Source organism: Perna viridis, chromosome 4 (assembly GCF_037379345.1).
Source record: "Perna viridis isolate PV_CMFRI_1.1 ecotype Kerala chromosome 4, ASM3737934v1, whole genome shotgun sequence".
NCBI lineage: Eukaryota > Metazoa > Mollusca > Bivalvia > Mytilida > Mytilidae > Perna > Perna viridis.
This window is the reverse complement of record NC_142448.1, coordinates 20577758-20595337: the sequence shown is the minus strand read 5'-3', so window position 1 is coordinate 20595337 and position 17580 is coordinate 20577758. Positions and strand designations below refer to the sequence as shown.

At 34.2% G+C, this 17580-nt stretch overlaps 2 protein-coding genes across 2 annotated transcripts; both read left to right on the top strand.

Annotated features, from left to right (window-relative positions):
- The first annotated feature begins 5716 nt into the window (after positions 1–5716).
- LOC148619266 (G protein-activated inward rectifier potassium channel 3-like) lies at positions 5717–7493 on the top strand. The gene has a single exon (XM_088576922.1). The coding sequence runs from the start codon at positions 5718–5720 to the stop codon at positions 7083–7085; it is 1368 nt and encodes a 455-aa protein (XP_088433048.1). The 5' UTR covers position 5717; the 3' UTR covers positions 7086–7493.
- Positions 7494–8779: 1286 nt separating this feature from the next.
- On the top strand, positions 8780–10388 carry LOC148619265 (ATP-sensitive inward rectifier potassium channel 1-like). Its single transcript, XM_088578962.1, has one exon. The coding sequence runs from the start codon at positions 8837–8839 to the stop codon at positions 9902–9904; it is 1068 nt and encodes a 355-aa protein (XP_088435088.1). The 5' UTR covers positions 8780–8836; the 3' UTR covers positions 9905–10388.
- Positions 10389–17580: the final 7192 nt, after the last annotated feature.

Sequence of the window (17580 nt, the reverse complement as noted above, 5' to 3'; positions counted from 1 at the left end):
TAATGATTTGTTCTTCGGACTGTTGATCACGTGGTGAAAAATTGTTACAGTCACCGGCCATCTCATGCGTATGAATATCTCACGTGACCTTAGAAGAAAAGTTTCGGCAGCTGAAGGGGACGCCAAACGGGAAATAGTTTGATTAAATAAGGCGGGTTACTGCATGAAAGCACTCCCTAATTTAGACACAATTCTTTCATTACAGATACTATTTGCGAACAAGTTTTGATTATCTTGAGGGAAAGAATGGATATTTTTTTCTGTATCTGTAGCCCCCGCTAGTACTCTCGCTTCATCCCGCCATCTTGGATTTCTCTAGTTGAGCGTCATGACAAATCTAAATATATTCTTTAATTTGCCTGACAATTTTTAGATGTAGACTTAAAATAGCTGGAAATAGTATTTGAGAGACAAAGTTTTATATATTTTAATATTGAAGGAAAAATTAGTCCTTTTTTTCTGCCAGTCAACCCGTTAGTACAGTACTTTCGCGTCACCCTGCATGCATCTCAACAGAGGAGCATCATTTCAAATCTTCTGTATTAATCCTGTTTATTTTTTTTTATCATTGATGTACAATATTTGTAAAATGTTCTTTGTACTCTGTTAGTTTATGATAAATAGGTATAAATCTATCGTGAGCTCATAGTCCTGATAATTTACCCTTTTTTGCTGTGTAATGTGTGATTATATTCATGTTACAAACTTTACAAGGTTTGAAATTTTTGAATCAGTTTATAATTATGCAACAACAGCGAAAGTATAGGTATTGCATGGTATACATACATTGTATGTAGCAACAAATACTTGTAACATGTATTCTTTTTCCGACGCAGTCATTTCCGGAAAAAATTAAAAGTAAAAAGAACAAATTTTACTGCGTTAGTTTTTTTTGAAAGATAAGACTTGTTTACAATGTGTTACTTGTAAACAGTACACAAATCTAGTTTTAATTGATGTATTCATTTCATTGTTTGTCATGTTAATACATTACACACATATTTACAATTAACAACACATGTTGAAAACTGTGTAACGTACTTGTTTTTGTCTAAGTTTAGAATAGATAGTAAAAATGTTATTTACCAAAAGTTTTCAGTTTCTGTTTATTTAGAATATTTTGACAGCAGTGCATTTAATAGGAACGGGACTTGCTAGTTATCTGATTTAGCCATTAAACAAATATATGGGGTCCATAAGTACTGAAAGATCACTCTACATGTTGACGTACTCCCAAACAGTTAGTGCGGGGAAACGCTCTCGGACCCACGTGGGGTCTGGGAGTAGGCCAAAGCGTCAACACAGCAGCCCAGCCGCTAGCAGGGCATACTCTGACTGAGTTCTTCGGTCAGGTTCTGCTACCTTCTACTACTAACCGGCATTACTAGCATAATCCCCGTAAGGGGCGGTCGTGCGAGATCCGTAAGGCTAGTCAAGACCGTAAAACCCCCCAATCATCATTACTGAAAGATACAAGTTGTTTGAATGACATGAAAATACAGATTGTTTCTATTACAGTCTTGAATACTCTTTTTGCGTCTCTCAGGCCTGCTCCACTTTATTACTGTTCGTAACTCTTTTTAGTAGAGGTGAAAAAACCTTGGTTTTGGGTGAACTACTATGATGATGCTTTGGTCTGATTGTATGGTCATAATTCATTTTGGAAGCAATTAGACAGCAAAAAATGGTCAATTTACATGCTTTGATACAGGAACACAGGATTCAACAGTGGTTTAACTGAAGAGTCGTTGTCCATGTATGACTAAGGGAGAACTTGGAGCTGTATAAATATTTGATTCAATTCTATGATAAGTAAAAGCAAAAGCTTTGTTGTGAAGTAATATAAACAAGCAAAAAAAAAACATGGAAGAGTGAATTAACATGTATATTTTTAAATGAGTATCGTCAAATCAACTCAAGAAGTCATGGCTGCTCGGCTAATAAACGGTCTTTGAAAAAAAATTTCTTCTACGAGAAAGAATGGTAAAAATATTACTTTCCCTAGTTTTAAATATTACAATCCTTTTTTTATGATTAGAAATATGATCATGCAGTAAGAAACAGAGCAAACTATGAAATCTTCAATGACTCAGTACTTCAGTACTTTGATTTAATGGAGTCCGAGTTGCTCATTTGCTTTTGTTACTTTATATGTATTATTTTAGTTACTTAATGTTTTGTATGTCTGTTTTCTATGTTTGGTCTTTGTCCCAGGATTACTTTCTTTTGATTTCCATTAGAACCTTGAATCTCTTGGTTACGCTTTTGGACTATATATCTCAAAAGTGGTTGCACCCATCTCCATGAAAATTTGGAAAATATTTTTATTTCTTTTAATGGAAGCTACCATTCCTATTGTATAAATTTCCGATTTTTTAAATTTTATGGGACTTTATGGGGGGGGGGTCCCACAATTGCGCTATGAACTTGAAAACGCTTCAAATAATTGTCATTAAACTTTCTTGAATTGTTTATTTTATTAATGTGAGCTCTTTTTAATATTTTTGTATACTTTGCATAAAGCTTGAATTTTGTGTAAATATTTTCCCCATCTTTTTATGGGTTCGACATTTGCAGGCGTATCTTTTTGCTTAATGTTTTTGTATATAACAAAACATGGACTTGATTTTTTGCGAGGTGTGCACCTCCTATTATATTAATTTTTTTATCTGAATGTGCTTTTTTGTTCGGAGGGGGTCCTTCTACGAATATGGGGTACTCATCTCAAACATAATATTACTCACAGATTCCTATTGTGCCCCTCCTTTTTTAGTTTAAAAGATGCATGTTGTCAAATGGGGAAGCCGGTGCATCTTTATTTGATATATTGAGCATTGTTCGCAGTATTTTAGATATCATAGTTTAGTTTGCTGATCAAACCAACACACTATGTAGCAGTAGTGGACAAAATGCCACCAAGTCTTAGTGGACGGTAAAACGACCTAATTTGGCGTTTCGTTTTCAAGCGATACAATGAACGTTAATTGTTGTATAAACTGATAGTCAGTGACTACTATGTTTGGACATTAAAGAAAAATTATGAAACACCAGTCATCAAAAGTCAAAATGAAAGACACAATTTGAGATGTGTCGGGTAAAAGCTTCATAGTTGTGTATGCATGTTGTGAATGAATTTATAATCTATTTATACCTTGCTGCCTGAAAATGTCTTCAAACCAACTGACAGCCAATTTATTCTGCAAAATAAAAATAAAGGCCATCGAAGCACTGAATTGCCCATCTGGAAATCTTTACTGTATGAAAATTTGATTTAAGGCATACAAGAATTATTCTGGCAATTAAAACCTTTTCCCTTTATGTTAGGGTTTTTAAAGTATAATTGTTATATTAATTCTGAGAGCCTGTCAAATGTTGTCAAAAGTTTCCCAGCAATTTTGTCCCAATGCAGACTTTTGTTGGCCTTATCATATGGATCACTCCATCAATTGAAGTTTTCATTATATTATAGTTTTAAAGAAATTGACCAAATGACTAAAACTGCAAATAAGTCACCTTCACTTTTTTCGGTAGTCAAAGCCAATAGTTCTAACCACTTTCATCTGATGAAGACTTCTGTTATGAAGAACATTGATGTCATCAATGGTTTATTTTCCTCTATTATTCTTTTCATGAGATTTGCTAGAAACTGCAAAACGTCATCTTCACTCTTTCAACTGCACTCACAAAAAGTCGTTCTACACGAAACTTTTGTAGGCCTTTTCATAAGGGTAATTTTTTCAATAGATAGTTTCTATCTAATTATTTCAGGTTCCGAAATATTGACCAAACCTGCAAAAATATCATGTTCCACCTTTCAATGGCAAAAACTCTTTCGATCTTTACTTTTAGTAGAGGTTGAGCTCTTTAAGCCGAAGAAGGTAAGTCATTTTCATATTTCTTTGTTTTGTCTTTCATTTTTTATACACCTTGAAATATGCTGCAATATACTTTTTGTCTCATAAATAGACATATAAACTCCTCCTAACAAGATAAATGAATTGCAGAGCCAGATCCAGGGGTTTGAGAGGGTTTTTCACATTTTTTTCTGGAAATTATTTAAATTTCGTGTAAAATATTGGCAAAAATGAGCCTGGTGTTTCATTTCAAAATCCCTGGAGACTCCCTTGAATAACCGCTGAACCTCACAACATTTGCAAAACTATATTTTCTGTAGCCGGATTTTAAACCAAGACGATTTTGTTCATAAACATAGAATGATATAAAGTGTGCGTAAAAAAGGTCGTTAACTTGAAAGTTACATATTTACCATGACAAAAAAAAATTCTGAGAAAACATTTAGTACAAGATGTAGTTCGTGGACATCAATTATATCCGTTTTGTTTTAATATGTTGAAAAACACGAGCAGTACAATTACAGAGGTTATGGTTCTTAGTAATTGAAAGTAATTATAATGTTCAAGTCACCATAAATTTTGTTCATTTACTTGTAACCATAACTATAATAGACAAACAAGTTCTCCACGTGTACTTTTTGAACGGACAATATCTTAAGATCTGTCCGCTGTTAATTTCAAGAGGCTATTTTTATTTTTTGTGTATACTATGTGCAATTCTACAAACATAATATTGTGTTACAGAAATCATTTTGAATTAAAATATTTTAGAATTATAATTATAACGACATAGGTGACAGAAATTTAGTTTGAGATATTTTAGCCTTATTGTTGAAGTTTTTGTTTAGATTTTACACATTCCTCTCTCGTAAGTAAATAACAACAGTCTAATAAATACTGTCTTTAATACTCGAAGATGAAAACTATCAAAATACTATAATTCCCGTTACATTTATTAAAAAAATAAAATTTCCGTATGATTCGAGTTGACAGAAAAAGATTCCGAGTGTAATAGATCTACTTAAAATTTTGCAGGTTTAGGTTTCAATGTTTATCTCTTATTTATGCTTATTAAATGAGATAAAGAATCCTGGGCAGTTCGGATGTCCCGACTTGCATTTCATTTTTTTTCTGTATTCATTTTTCCTCTAGAACAAAAAGTGTTGATAATCTATGATTCCGAATAAATATTATGTACAATTAATAAATATGCTTAAAAAGAAATATATATCATGAATGTCTCTTTTGAAATATTTCAATAAAATTTTAAAATTAGAAAATGTAAATATATGACCGTACTTGTATTTATACCGGGACAGTACGAACATCAATTATACTTGTCTTTAGAATCGGAATCGGATATTGGAGTCTACATGTATTCATACGTACATGCTAATTCCTTGTAGGATTTATAGATTTATATATCATGAAGACTTTGACAGAGTAAGATGAAAATAAGCAGACTTAGAATAAAAATCCTAATAAATCTTTGGTTATCTGGAATTCCGAATCGCCCAGAATGTATTCAAGTACTTATGGGAACTTCAATTTTCCCGTAGGTAGGAAAACAAACGACAGAACATCATAATATCTTTTCACATGAACGTTTGGAAAACGACTAAACAATGGACAACCCTGCCCAACACCAAAAGCAATTTATATTACTTTGTAGAGTAACTTTCAGTGTAAACATATTGTACCGTTTTAGATTCATTCAATAATTAGGACAACATTTGTAAGATATAAATGTCAATAAAAAGTCTTCCAGCTTTTTGTATACCACTGTAACATTGTGTATTTATACTTGTCATTAATCATGACAAACTAACAACAAGAAGTCAAAGTACAAGGGTGACAACTGTAATGCGCACGTCTACAACTTGTCGAAATAATCCTGGTAGGAAAACGTGTAGAAACTTCCAAATTATGACCGTTGTTTCGGAAATGTCGGAAGAAAATCAACCATCAGACGAAAATGGCAATTGTGTGCGAGATGCTCCTTGTTCTCCGATGGAAAAGAAATTTTCCACAGCCAGTAGGGTTTCGAAAAAGAGCATCCAACAAAAGATATATAGACAAGGTAAAGTGAAATTTGACAAATCGGCTAAGTCGTATGTGAAACATTTACCGAGATTAGTTGAGAGAAATGGCAACTGTAACATTGTGTCGCGTACAATTACTGGTAAGCAAAGGACATTTTGCACTGACTTCTTTACTTCTATGATTGAGACTAAATGGAGACTCGTTTTGCCTATCTTCGGAATGAGTGTAATTATTTCTTGGATTGCGTTTGCTGCTGTTTATTTCGGCTTGTCATCGGCGCGAGGTGATTTTAAAGAACTTTTAAAAGGGGATCATATTATGTGTGTTGAAAACTCACCTGACTTTCTTGCTATGGTCTTGTTTTCAATGGAAACACAGACTACCATTGGATATGGATCACGGTATGTTACCGACGAGTGCCCCGGGGTCATAATTTTCGTAATGATTCAGTCTATATGGGGTGCTCTGCTACAAGCTTTACTCACTGGACTTGTTATTGTAAAAATTCAAAAACCAACGAAAAGGGGAAACACTATTTTGTTTAGCAAATGTGTATGTATGTGCGAGGAAGACGATGGGAAATATCTATACATCAGGGTCGCAGACATTCAGAAGTCAAACATGATTGAGACTAGTGCCCGTGCTGTTTGTGTTGTGAGTACATTGACGACTGATGGTGACTTTATATCCCACTTCCGCCATGATATAGAATTCAAACTTGATAAACAATACAGCAGAATCCAACTTCAATGGCCTGTTATACTTTCACATCGACTTCAACCTCACAGTCCGTTGTATAACATGGATGAAGATGATCTCAGAAATTCAGATTTAGAACTCATTATATTGATGGATGGTGTAATCGAGTCCACCGGTATGACAGTACAAGCAAGAACATCATACATTCCTAACGAATTCCAATGGCAACACAGATTTACGCCAATGATTGCTAACATGACTTCATCTGGTGCGTGTGAATATGATTTAAGCATTTTTCACCAGACTGAAGAGGTCCCTCTAAATATCACTTACGCACCGTATACGAGGTTAAAGAGACTTAACCGGTTTGCATCTAAGATATCAGAGACTAGTAATGGTCGTATAGAATCCGGTTATAGTGACGGTATTGACACTGATGTTTCTTCCTCCTGTAGCGACTTTTCTGTGTTTGATTCAAAACATATTTGACTACAAATTTTATCTTTGAATAAAGTTATTCTCAGGTTTAAATTCCTAATAGATTTGCAAGTTTCTGAATTTAAGGAACGTTACAAATATAAGTAACAATCAACCTACAGCATTAACAAAAAACTTTTTAAATGCTGGTAAATGAAAATCACAATTATCAACAAATAAACTGAACACAAGAAACTCATCGACAGAGGGTGAACCCAGCATCCACTACTGTAGCAATTAAATAGATACGTTTTATATTTTATGCATATTTGGTACAAATTAAGATTCGTTCCAGGGCTAAACTACAAATATACTTTATGGTTTTGCGAATTTTGATTTTGAAGTGTTCTACTGATTTTTGGCAGTTGTGAATGGAATATTCATGAAACATAATCGCGTTGTTCATGTAACATAACCAAATGGTTAGACGTGACTTTTGTCCGTACAGATAGGTTGAAATTTTAATAATGTCAAGTTTAGATTAAATATGGCAGAAAGAGCAATGGTGTACCTGGAAACATTAATAATCCCGTTTACACTGTCAGCTTAATCTTGATGATTGATTTACCCAGAGCAAAATGTTCATATTAACAGAGGTGGCAGAACCTCAATCTGCCCATTATAATCTGTCAACTTTGCCTGTAATTTTTCCTTGTCATCAAATATTAATTGATGACTGAATTATTGGTCGTTTAGGGTTAGTAGTGACATCATTATTTTTCGATATTTTTGTCTATCTATTCGAATTGACCTTGAATGTTGACAACGAATTGAGTGTGTTTCTTTTTTAAAGATACATCTAGAATTTAGACTAAAACTACTCTTGAAAATTAACCACTAAAGAAATAAAATCGGACAAATTGATCATATAATATGAATTTAAAACATTAAATAATCAAATATAAGGAGAATGGATATGGGGAATGTGTCAAAGATACAACAACCCCACAGGCCATTGCGAAAAAATATTACACAATCAAACACACCTACAGATCAATTCAAAAAGGTCTGAATAAAACAGAAATAAAGAAACTGAATATACGTTACACGTATGCACAACGAAAGACTACTAGCAGTTCACTGGCATACCAACTCCAGACCACTTAAAACGTTATGCTCTCACCGTATGTGATATCAATCCAAATTCTTCCCATGCGGGGTTAAGGACTGCTATACATCATGAGTGATACAATGATGACACAACTGTGTCATGCCAAAAACTGCTTTTAAATATAGTATCTTATCCTTATGTGTTACGAAACCATGAATTTTTAGACTCAGTCGAAATGAAGTACACGGCTTATGTAGCATAAAATATATATCAGACAGGGTTGTTCATTCCCTTCCCGTCTTTAAGTACATCCTCGGACAACCACTTGAAAACAGCGAAGATCACACCATAATTTGGCAAGATCTCTCAAAAATCTCTTTTTTACGAAGACGAACCACATTTGAACTTCTTTTCATAAAGAAAAAAAAACAACAATCATTTATTCTTGAAACATCTTCAAAATTGTCACAGGATAAATATAGACCCTAACCATCAATTTATCAAGATAAACCATTTATAATTCCACTTGTCTACTTCCTCTCTGTTTGATACAATTAAGTGGTTCATAACTCTTTTCTCTACAGATGTAAAACTATACCTGTATAATGTATGAGCTTTTTAATGGTATGTACAGGTAATCACTCATTTCATTTAAAGAACATGACAGGATAACTGTGGGTTGTTATTGTTTTCACGGAGTGAAACGCCATGTATGTCTAGTCCAAGGAAATCTGATCGAACTGACCCATCAATGACGGACGAAAACATAATATATTCGAATGCTCATAACAGGATCGTCAGCAAGCAGGGGCATTATCGAGTGAAGATAGAAACTACCAGAAAGTATATTTTAAAGAACTATCTGCGTGATACATTTACAACATTCGTTGATGCAAAGTGGAGATGGTCCATTTTGATTTTTGTGAGCGGATTTCTCCTTACTTGGACGATATTTGCTCTTATCTACCTTGCATGTGCATTGAATCATGATGAACCAAAGGAAACTGGGGATGAAGAAAAAGAAGTTTGCATCGAAAATGTGTACGATTTCACATCGGCCTTGCTGTTCTCTGTAGAAACACAGCACACCATAGGATATGGATTTAGACACGTCACAACAGCATGCCCTCATGCAGTTTTTGCAGTATTCGTCCAATTTATTTTGGGTATTGGTGTTCAATGTTTAACAGCTGCACTAATATTTTCAAAGCTCATTCGATCAAAAAGGAGAGGCGATTCAATTGTTTTCAGTCAAAAAGCATGCCTAGCTGTTGTAGACGGGCAATGGCGATTAATGGTTCGAGTAGCAGACTTCAGAAAGTCAAAGTTAGTTGGTGTAAAGGCCAGGGGCATTTTGATAAAACGTACTGTCCACAACCAAAAACATCAACTTCAACAGACTTTCATTGATTTCGTATCGGAAGGGGGTAGTGAAACACTGACTTTATTGTGGCCCGCAGTTATCTATCACACAATTAATAGAGAAAGTCCACTGTGGCCTCCAATGAATCTTCGACGACTCGGAGGATTTTCGGAAATACTGGTCATGTTAGAAGGTGTCATTGAGAGTACAAGCCGGATTGTACAAACAAGAACCTCCTATATCCCAGAAGAAATTCATCATGGATACAAATTCCAAAGTATCAGCCCACAAATCACAGAAGATGGTAAATATGAATGCAGTTACTTTGAAATAAACACTGTGTCGCCTGTTGTTACTCCGGAGCTACGAAAGAAGATTTCGGTAGCTTCTGTAACGTCGAGGGAATCTAGTTTTTAGTACACGTACAACTTCGTGCCTGGAATTTCAAAAAAGTGCTGACAAAAATATATAGTTCTTATTTGTTATCTTATAATTCCACATGAAGATAGTAAATCTTCTAAAAATGACATGTAATTGTCATATTTACATTTCGTAATTCAAAGTGATGGAGGTGGGAGACTGTTCTTGCAACCTGATTGATGTTTTCCTCTTGTTAGAGAAATTCTTGTGATGGTTATAAACAGATTTTGAAAGACAAAATAGTTGTGTACACGCGACGTATTCTTAGAAATCCGTACAATGAATACAAATTCTTTGAACATGACATAGCTTCAAAGTTTCCCACATGATCACATGACATTTTTCCTGCGGCATTATAAGCCACAGTTAGTAGGTTTTAAGTACCTAGAACAATGTAATATATCTTTGTTTGTACCAGTTCTTACATAACATTATTGCTGTAAAATAAAGTTGATGGTGTGAATCATTCAGGGATAATTGATATGATTGTAGAATTTTTTATTCTGTTGATGATTCAGTTATTTGATAGTCATATGACACATTACGACATTTCGCCTAGGTTTACGAGGTCATTTAGGTCTTCTTATAGACGAAAACTTACAAACTTTTATTGATACACTTGTTATTCTTCAATCGCTTTCGTTTGTGTCCATCTCAATTGACAGTAGCTCTAGTAAGTTTATATGTATGATGCATTTGTTTTGAAGGTATTTGATCGTCTCAGTTGGTATTTATGGTGTCTGTTAATCTCAATCGACAGTTATGGCATGCCTGTCCCTTTGCTGTTTCTGTGTCCATGGTGTGCATCGGTTTTCTTACATGGTACGTCTACTGTCTTAATCGATAGGAATGATGTGACTACATTTCAATCGGTAACTTTAATTGGTCTTCTCATCTCAATCGGTAATTTTGATGTGCCGGTTCATTTCCATGTTTGTCCGTCTAGTTATTATGTATCTGTCCGTCTCAATCGATGGCTGTGGTGTGTCCGTCCGCGTACTAATCTATAGTAACGGTGTTTGTCAAAAGAACAAGCCCTAAATATAAATTGAAATGTACAGACGCATTCTAAAAGGCGTCTGACGTTCGAAATTCACACAAGACGCTGCAACCAGTCCACACAGCGACAGTCGTTCTTTTCTTTCTTACTGGAGTGAATTTTGAAAGTTAAACGCTGTTTCGGAGCTTTGGCTGGCTGTATCGTCTTGAGCTGATCTGGTTCTCTGGTCAATATCGTAAGCGATCCTAGGATCGCTAAAAATATAGACACAGGTCACCACCGACGGTTATGCTCAATACACGAGTAAATGACTGCTTATGAAATACAATAAAAACCAATATGACATTGTCTAAATTTACCGTACTAAAATTATTGTGCATTTGTATCGAAAGATAATATAAGTAAATGGAGAGACATATCCAAACGTTTCTTTTCTAAAATTTGAACAATCGAACGCAATATGAGGAAAGTGAAACCTTTTAACGCTCCCGAAGAAACATTTCTAGTGATAAAAGTACCTTTGATATTTTTTGTCAGATCTGATTTGTTACATTATTATATAATGGATAGTATAAGTGCAATATTTGCTGTTATAACACACAATTTCGTATTTTATAACGAAAAAAAAAAATCAAAGCGCTGAGGCACTGAGTCCAGGAAGACCTCAAAGTAATCAAAAATATTCGTGTATCCAAATTGTAAGCTAAATAAACCGATCAAAACTTAGTCATTTTAAACAATAATCATTTGTTTTATTGTAGTATATTTATACAGTCCATTTATCAATATATATTTTTGGATCTTCTTTTGTATTATTGCTTTTGGTATTCCTAGCTGTACACATACGTTGATGTCCTCAAATTTCCTAACACTTAAATCAGCATTTCTTACAAAATATGAATTCCACTGAGAATCACAGACTATCAATATTCGATGAATTCTGGAAGTAAGAATGGACCCACACCTTGAAATTTCGGTTTGGAGATGCATGAAGTAGAAGTGAATCCTGCAGACTGGAGGAAATTGAACAAAGGCCTAATCTCAAGAGAGAAATGATCAAAAAACTTTTCCTTGCTTGTGCTCACTTTCATGTAGTATTTTTTTTTATAAATTAAAACTAAAATTTGTCCTTGTCATTGTTGTCTAGATCAGGGTATGGTATGTACAATAAATGATTACCTTTCTCTAGGAATTTTTCAGTTCAAACAAGGATAAAAACTCTTGTTGTAAAAATTACTATGCAGTTTAAAGATCATTAAACTAAAGACAACTTTGTAGCTCATAGATTTGAGCTATTTAAGATTCAAATTAAGTTGGAAAGTAAATGGTATAGAGATATGGTGAATACAGGGAATATGATGTCTTAATCTGAAATAATTCAAATTGATCTGAAACAACATAACAAACTAAACAAAAATGTACAGTGTATTTCACGAGCACATCTTTGTTTTAATAACTATTAATAACAGGTAACATATATGTAAGTAAGAGTAGAACAGGTTACTTTTCACCATCATTGTTGAAACAACATCCCCTCATAACAAGATAGATATTAAAAAGTGGTTTGAAGTGATGAGTTTAGAACAATAAATTAAAGTCATTTCATTTACCAGACAAAAACCTTCTAAATGCCAAAAAAATGGAAAGCTTGCTCTAGGATTTCTTCCATGTATGATTTCAGCTACCTGTGGATTTATAATGATATTTGGACCCCCATTTCAAAAATTTCAAAATTTCCCTAAATGTTGATTTATCTATGAGCAATTAATGTCACATTGCAAAGTAGAAAACAAATTAGATACATGTACATATTAAAAATATCATAATTTCATGTATGAAATCTTTAATATGTCAGTAACCATAGTAAGATTACATGCACATGTATTTTGTAGTTTTCAGTATAAATTTCTTGTTCACAGACATACAAATGTAAACTGCAAATTTTGCTAAGAAATATGACTACACTGTTCTACACTAGCAATAAATACAGTATACCTATCACCAGTTTTGAAAATAACTGTGTACATACAAAGTATATGAATAAATAATGTATACCTTCATTACTTACCTAGTACACTGTACATGTAAGAATGTCCATGAAAATCAGCTCTTAGAAAAGGTCTACTTTTGGTAGCCTCGATATCCAACACATTTTCAATGCACCTTCATGGACACAGAATTTCTAACATAACTGTGTTTTTCTTTCGTCATGAAAATCATGTTTCTTACTTTATGATCTGCATTCTAAATAAATGTATCTGGTATATCTTGACAATGTACTAAAAAAGAACCATACTGATAAATCAGTTTTGACTTACATGGATATAATACATATGTACATTGTATTACTATTTCTTTAAACTCCATACTGAATAGTACATGCCAAAATCTGTATCACAAGCAGTATCAACAGGAGACTCCTATATCAACTCAAGGGCCACTGTCCCACAGGGTGATATAGGTTGAGGGATGATACTGAATATCAAATAGATTTTTGCATGTCATGTTCATTCTTTCTTATATTTTATCTATACAAAATGTACTTCAATTGTGTTTTGTGCAAGGTGTGATAAAATATGGTATGCAATATATGTCTATGGGTGTGACATAGAGTATACCATATATTTCTATGGGTAAGATTTAGAGAAAGCGATATAGGTCCATGGGTGTGATATACACTATGTGATATAGATCTATGCATGTGACATAAGGTATGCAATATATGCCTGTGGGTGTGATGTATAGGGTACTTGAAATGGGTTTAGGGGTGTGATATACAGTGTGCAATATAGGTCTCGGGGTGTGCGATATAAGTCTAGGGGTGTGGTATAGAATGCAATATAGGTCAGGGAGTGTGATATAGAATGCAATATAGGTCTAGGGGTGTGATATACGGTATGTAATATAGGTCTGGGGTGTGATATACATGCACAGTATGAGGTATGTATAGGGGTGTGATATACGGAATGTGATACAGATCTAGGGTGTGATATAGGGTATGCGATATAGGTCTAGGGGCGCGATATAGCCATAATAGGGTACGCGATAAAGGTGTATGGTCAATGTGGAAGTTTGGATTTTAGGAACATGTACAAGTGTATGTGTAATGTCATGGCTCGTGTGTCCACTTGCGTCCCAAGGACATAACTTTATTTCACTGGATACCCCTCCCTTTTGATAGTTCATTACCTGCTGAATGTGATGAATATGCCAAATGACCTCATTTCATCTTTTCCATTGAAACAGAGACATTGTTTATGTCTCTGCTTTGAAATCATAATAATCTAACAATTCTGTTTATTTTTTATTTTAAATACTTCATTGTATGCCACATGTATGTACATGTGCGTTTACCATTTTATTTGTATCTATGTACATGTATATGTAGTAATTAACATATATGTACACAGTGCTCCCGACATCTTCATTAAAAGGGTCAGATCGAGAGAAATAAATTGGTAAATCTCGATTGAGCTTACCTTCCTGCGAATGTTCGGGTCAATTTGACAAAATAGTCCAGCTGCCTGCGTCAAAATTCAAATAGTTATTATCATATATTCATTGAAATCTTGCAGTTCTACACCTACTAAAAAGCCTTACTATCGTTATACGTCCTTGTCGTACGTAAAGTAAACATAACATATTTGACATGGAGTATGATCGGCGGCGGAGCGATATCTTAATGCAAACTTTGCAAGGAGAACAACCCGCGGGGTATTATTTTAATAGTTATATGTTGGAATGTCTATTCTGGTTACGTAATTTGGTTGCCGACGATCTCCAAGTCAAGTACAGGCTATAAATAGACTTCCTTGACAAAAAGGAGGGGTGCCAAACCAATGCACCATCCCCTGTAATCTATACTTACTACACAAAAAGTGTACATTGCAGCTCCGAAAATCCGTCATTAGAAGCTCCCGACATCTTCATTAAAAGGGTCAGATCGAGAGAAATAAATTGGCAAATCTCAATTGAGCCTACCTCCCTGCGAATGTTCTGGTTGATTTGACAAATAGTCCAGCTCTCTGTGTCAAAATTTAAATAGTTAATATCATATAATCATTGAAATCTTGCAGTTCTACACATATTTAATGGCATTAATAACGTTACACGCCCATGTCGTATGTAAAGTAAATATCACATATTTGACATGGGGTATGATCGGCGGCGGAGCAATATCTTAATGCAAACTTTGAAAGAAGAATAACCCGCGGAGTGTTATTTTGGTAGTTACATTTTGAAATGTCTACCCTGGTTACGTAATTTGGTTGCCGACGATCTCTAAGTCAAGTTCAGTCTATAAATAGACTTCATTGACAAAAATCCCGACCCCAAGTACTTGTGCTTATATGTGTATGTCCGTATCAGTCGCTAGTTATAGTGTGTTCGTATCAATCGACAATTATGATATGTCTGTCCATTTCAATCGATATTTATGATAATGTCTTCATTTAAATCAATAGTTATAACATGTCTGTTCATTTCAATTGATAGTTGTGATATATCTGTTTATTTCAATCGATAGTTATAATATGTCTCTCCATTTCAATCGATAGTTATAATATGTCTGTCCATTTCAATCGATAGTTATGATATGTCTTCATTTCAATCGTTAGTTATGATATGTCTGTTCATTTCAATTGATAGTTATGATATGTCTTCATTTTAATCGATAGTTATGATATGTCTTCATTTAAATCAATAGTTATAACATGTCTGTTCATTTCAATTGATAGTTGTGATATATCTGTTCATTTCAATCGATAGTTATAATATGTCTCCCCATTTCAATCGATAGTTATAATATGTCTGTCCATTTCAATCGATATTTATGATATGTCTTAATTTAAATCAATAGTTATAATTTGTCTGTTCATTTCAATTGATAGTTGTGATATGTCTGTTTATTTCAATCGATAGTGATTGTCCGTCTAGTTCCGTATCCATAGAAAGTAATGGCGTGTCTGTCTTTATATCCATCGATATTTATGGCGTGTCGTGTCTGTCAACCTTAATCAATTGCTATGGTGTATCTGTCCATCTCAAAGTTGAGTTAAAGATAACTATGCATGGAACAACAATTATAGAGTTGAACTTGAAAGAACAATAATCATAAAACATAGATACATGTAGAAACAATAAATGCTGTAACAAAACTGTAAGTAAATATGAGATCAAATATCAGCAAAATTCTGAGAGTATGTGCTAGGTGCACGGATAAGTAAGTAACATGATATCTGCCAAAATATAGAAGCATGTACTAACAGCATCGGTAAGTTTTTGAGAGACTTAGATACAAGTACAATGGTACATGTATGAAAAAGCAGTTCGGACGAGGGGAATATCCCAGAAACAGTTCAGTGGTTAATCATTTTATTTTGTTTGTTTTTGTTCAGCCTTTTCTTCTGTAGACTACGCTTTTCTCTCATTTTATGGCAATGAAGGTTGATTACAAACATATGCATCCTTTTTATTTGCTTAAGGATATTGTATATAATTTAAGCCGAATATTTATGGCACTTCATCGTGTTCAATGGTGAAAACCTACTAGTACTTGCTTTCATAGCCTTACTTTCGTCAACAACACTATGGTTCACCCATATAAATTACAACTTAATTGTTCTAAATCATGTTTGAAATATCGAGTCGAGAGAAACCATGATTTTATCACGGGGCCAACACGATAAATATATAAAAAGGTATAAAATAACCGAAATGAAACTCACGGTAAACAAATATAGTATAGTAACCACTAAAATGACAGCATTTTTCGTTCATTCAATGCAAATTGAAATTAAAGCTCGTATCTTCACAGACTGGCATTAAAACTTTTAAGTATACTAACATTACACACTGCCATTTATGGCTCACAAGTATCTTTCACATATTGACATCATAGCTCAGAAGTATAGTTACGTATTGGACCATAGCTTATAAGTATCATAAAACATTGACAGCAAAGCTCTTATTTTCTATATGTATATTTAATGTTCAACGTGTCATAATTTTCCTTTCCTTTTTCGTCTACCCCTGACTTGACTTTTTATGAGCCACTCGGCTGGTGTTTCGAAAAAAGCAGAGAACGCTTGCCCTACCGGTGCAGCTGGTTCATACTCCCACGTTTTAGTGGAGTCCGATTTGCTCATTTACTTTTGTTACTTCGTATGTATTGTTTTAGTTACTTTATGTTGTTTTTGTCCGTTTTCTATGTCCGGTCTTTGAAACCTGGATTACATTCTTTTGATTTCCGCTAGAATCTGGTTCCTTGATTACTCTCTTACTTCACAGCTTATAAGTATTGTCAGGCAATGACATTGTAGCTCGTATTTTCGTCCATTGACATCAACGCTCGTGAATATCACTACAACTTGTAAAGTACCTGTCCTATAGTTGGTTTTCTCGCAGAAACTGTGACTTGTTAATGACTGACGACAATCGGAGATTGTTTCTTTCAACAAGTATCATTTGCAGTGGCTGCTCTAGACGGGGATGCAGGGGTGGCACCCCCTTTTTATTGGGAAATTTGTCATTTTCATAAATAGAATTGGCAAAAAATGGTAAATGATGCCCTAGCACCTCCCTTTTTCTGGGGAACCCCGGTTACCATCCTCCTTTTCAAAGTGTTTGGATCCGCACCTGATTCGATCGAGGAATAATCTTATATTCGTATTTA

Excerpts from the sequence above, each read along its gene's own strand:
- LOC148619265 (XM_088578962.1), top strand. The coding sequence starts at position 8,837 with ATGTCTAGTCCAAGGAAATCTGATCGAACTGACCCATCAATGACGGAC.
- LOC148619266 (XM_088576922.1), top strand. The coding sequence starts at position 5,718 with ATGCGCACGTCTACAACTTGTCGAAATAATCCTGGTAGGAAAACGTGT.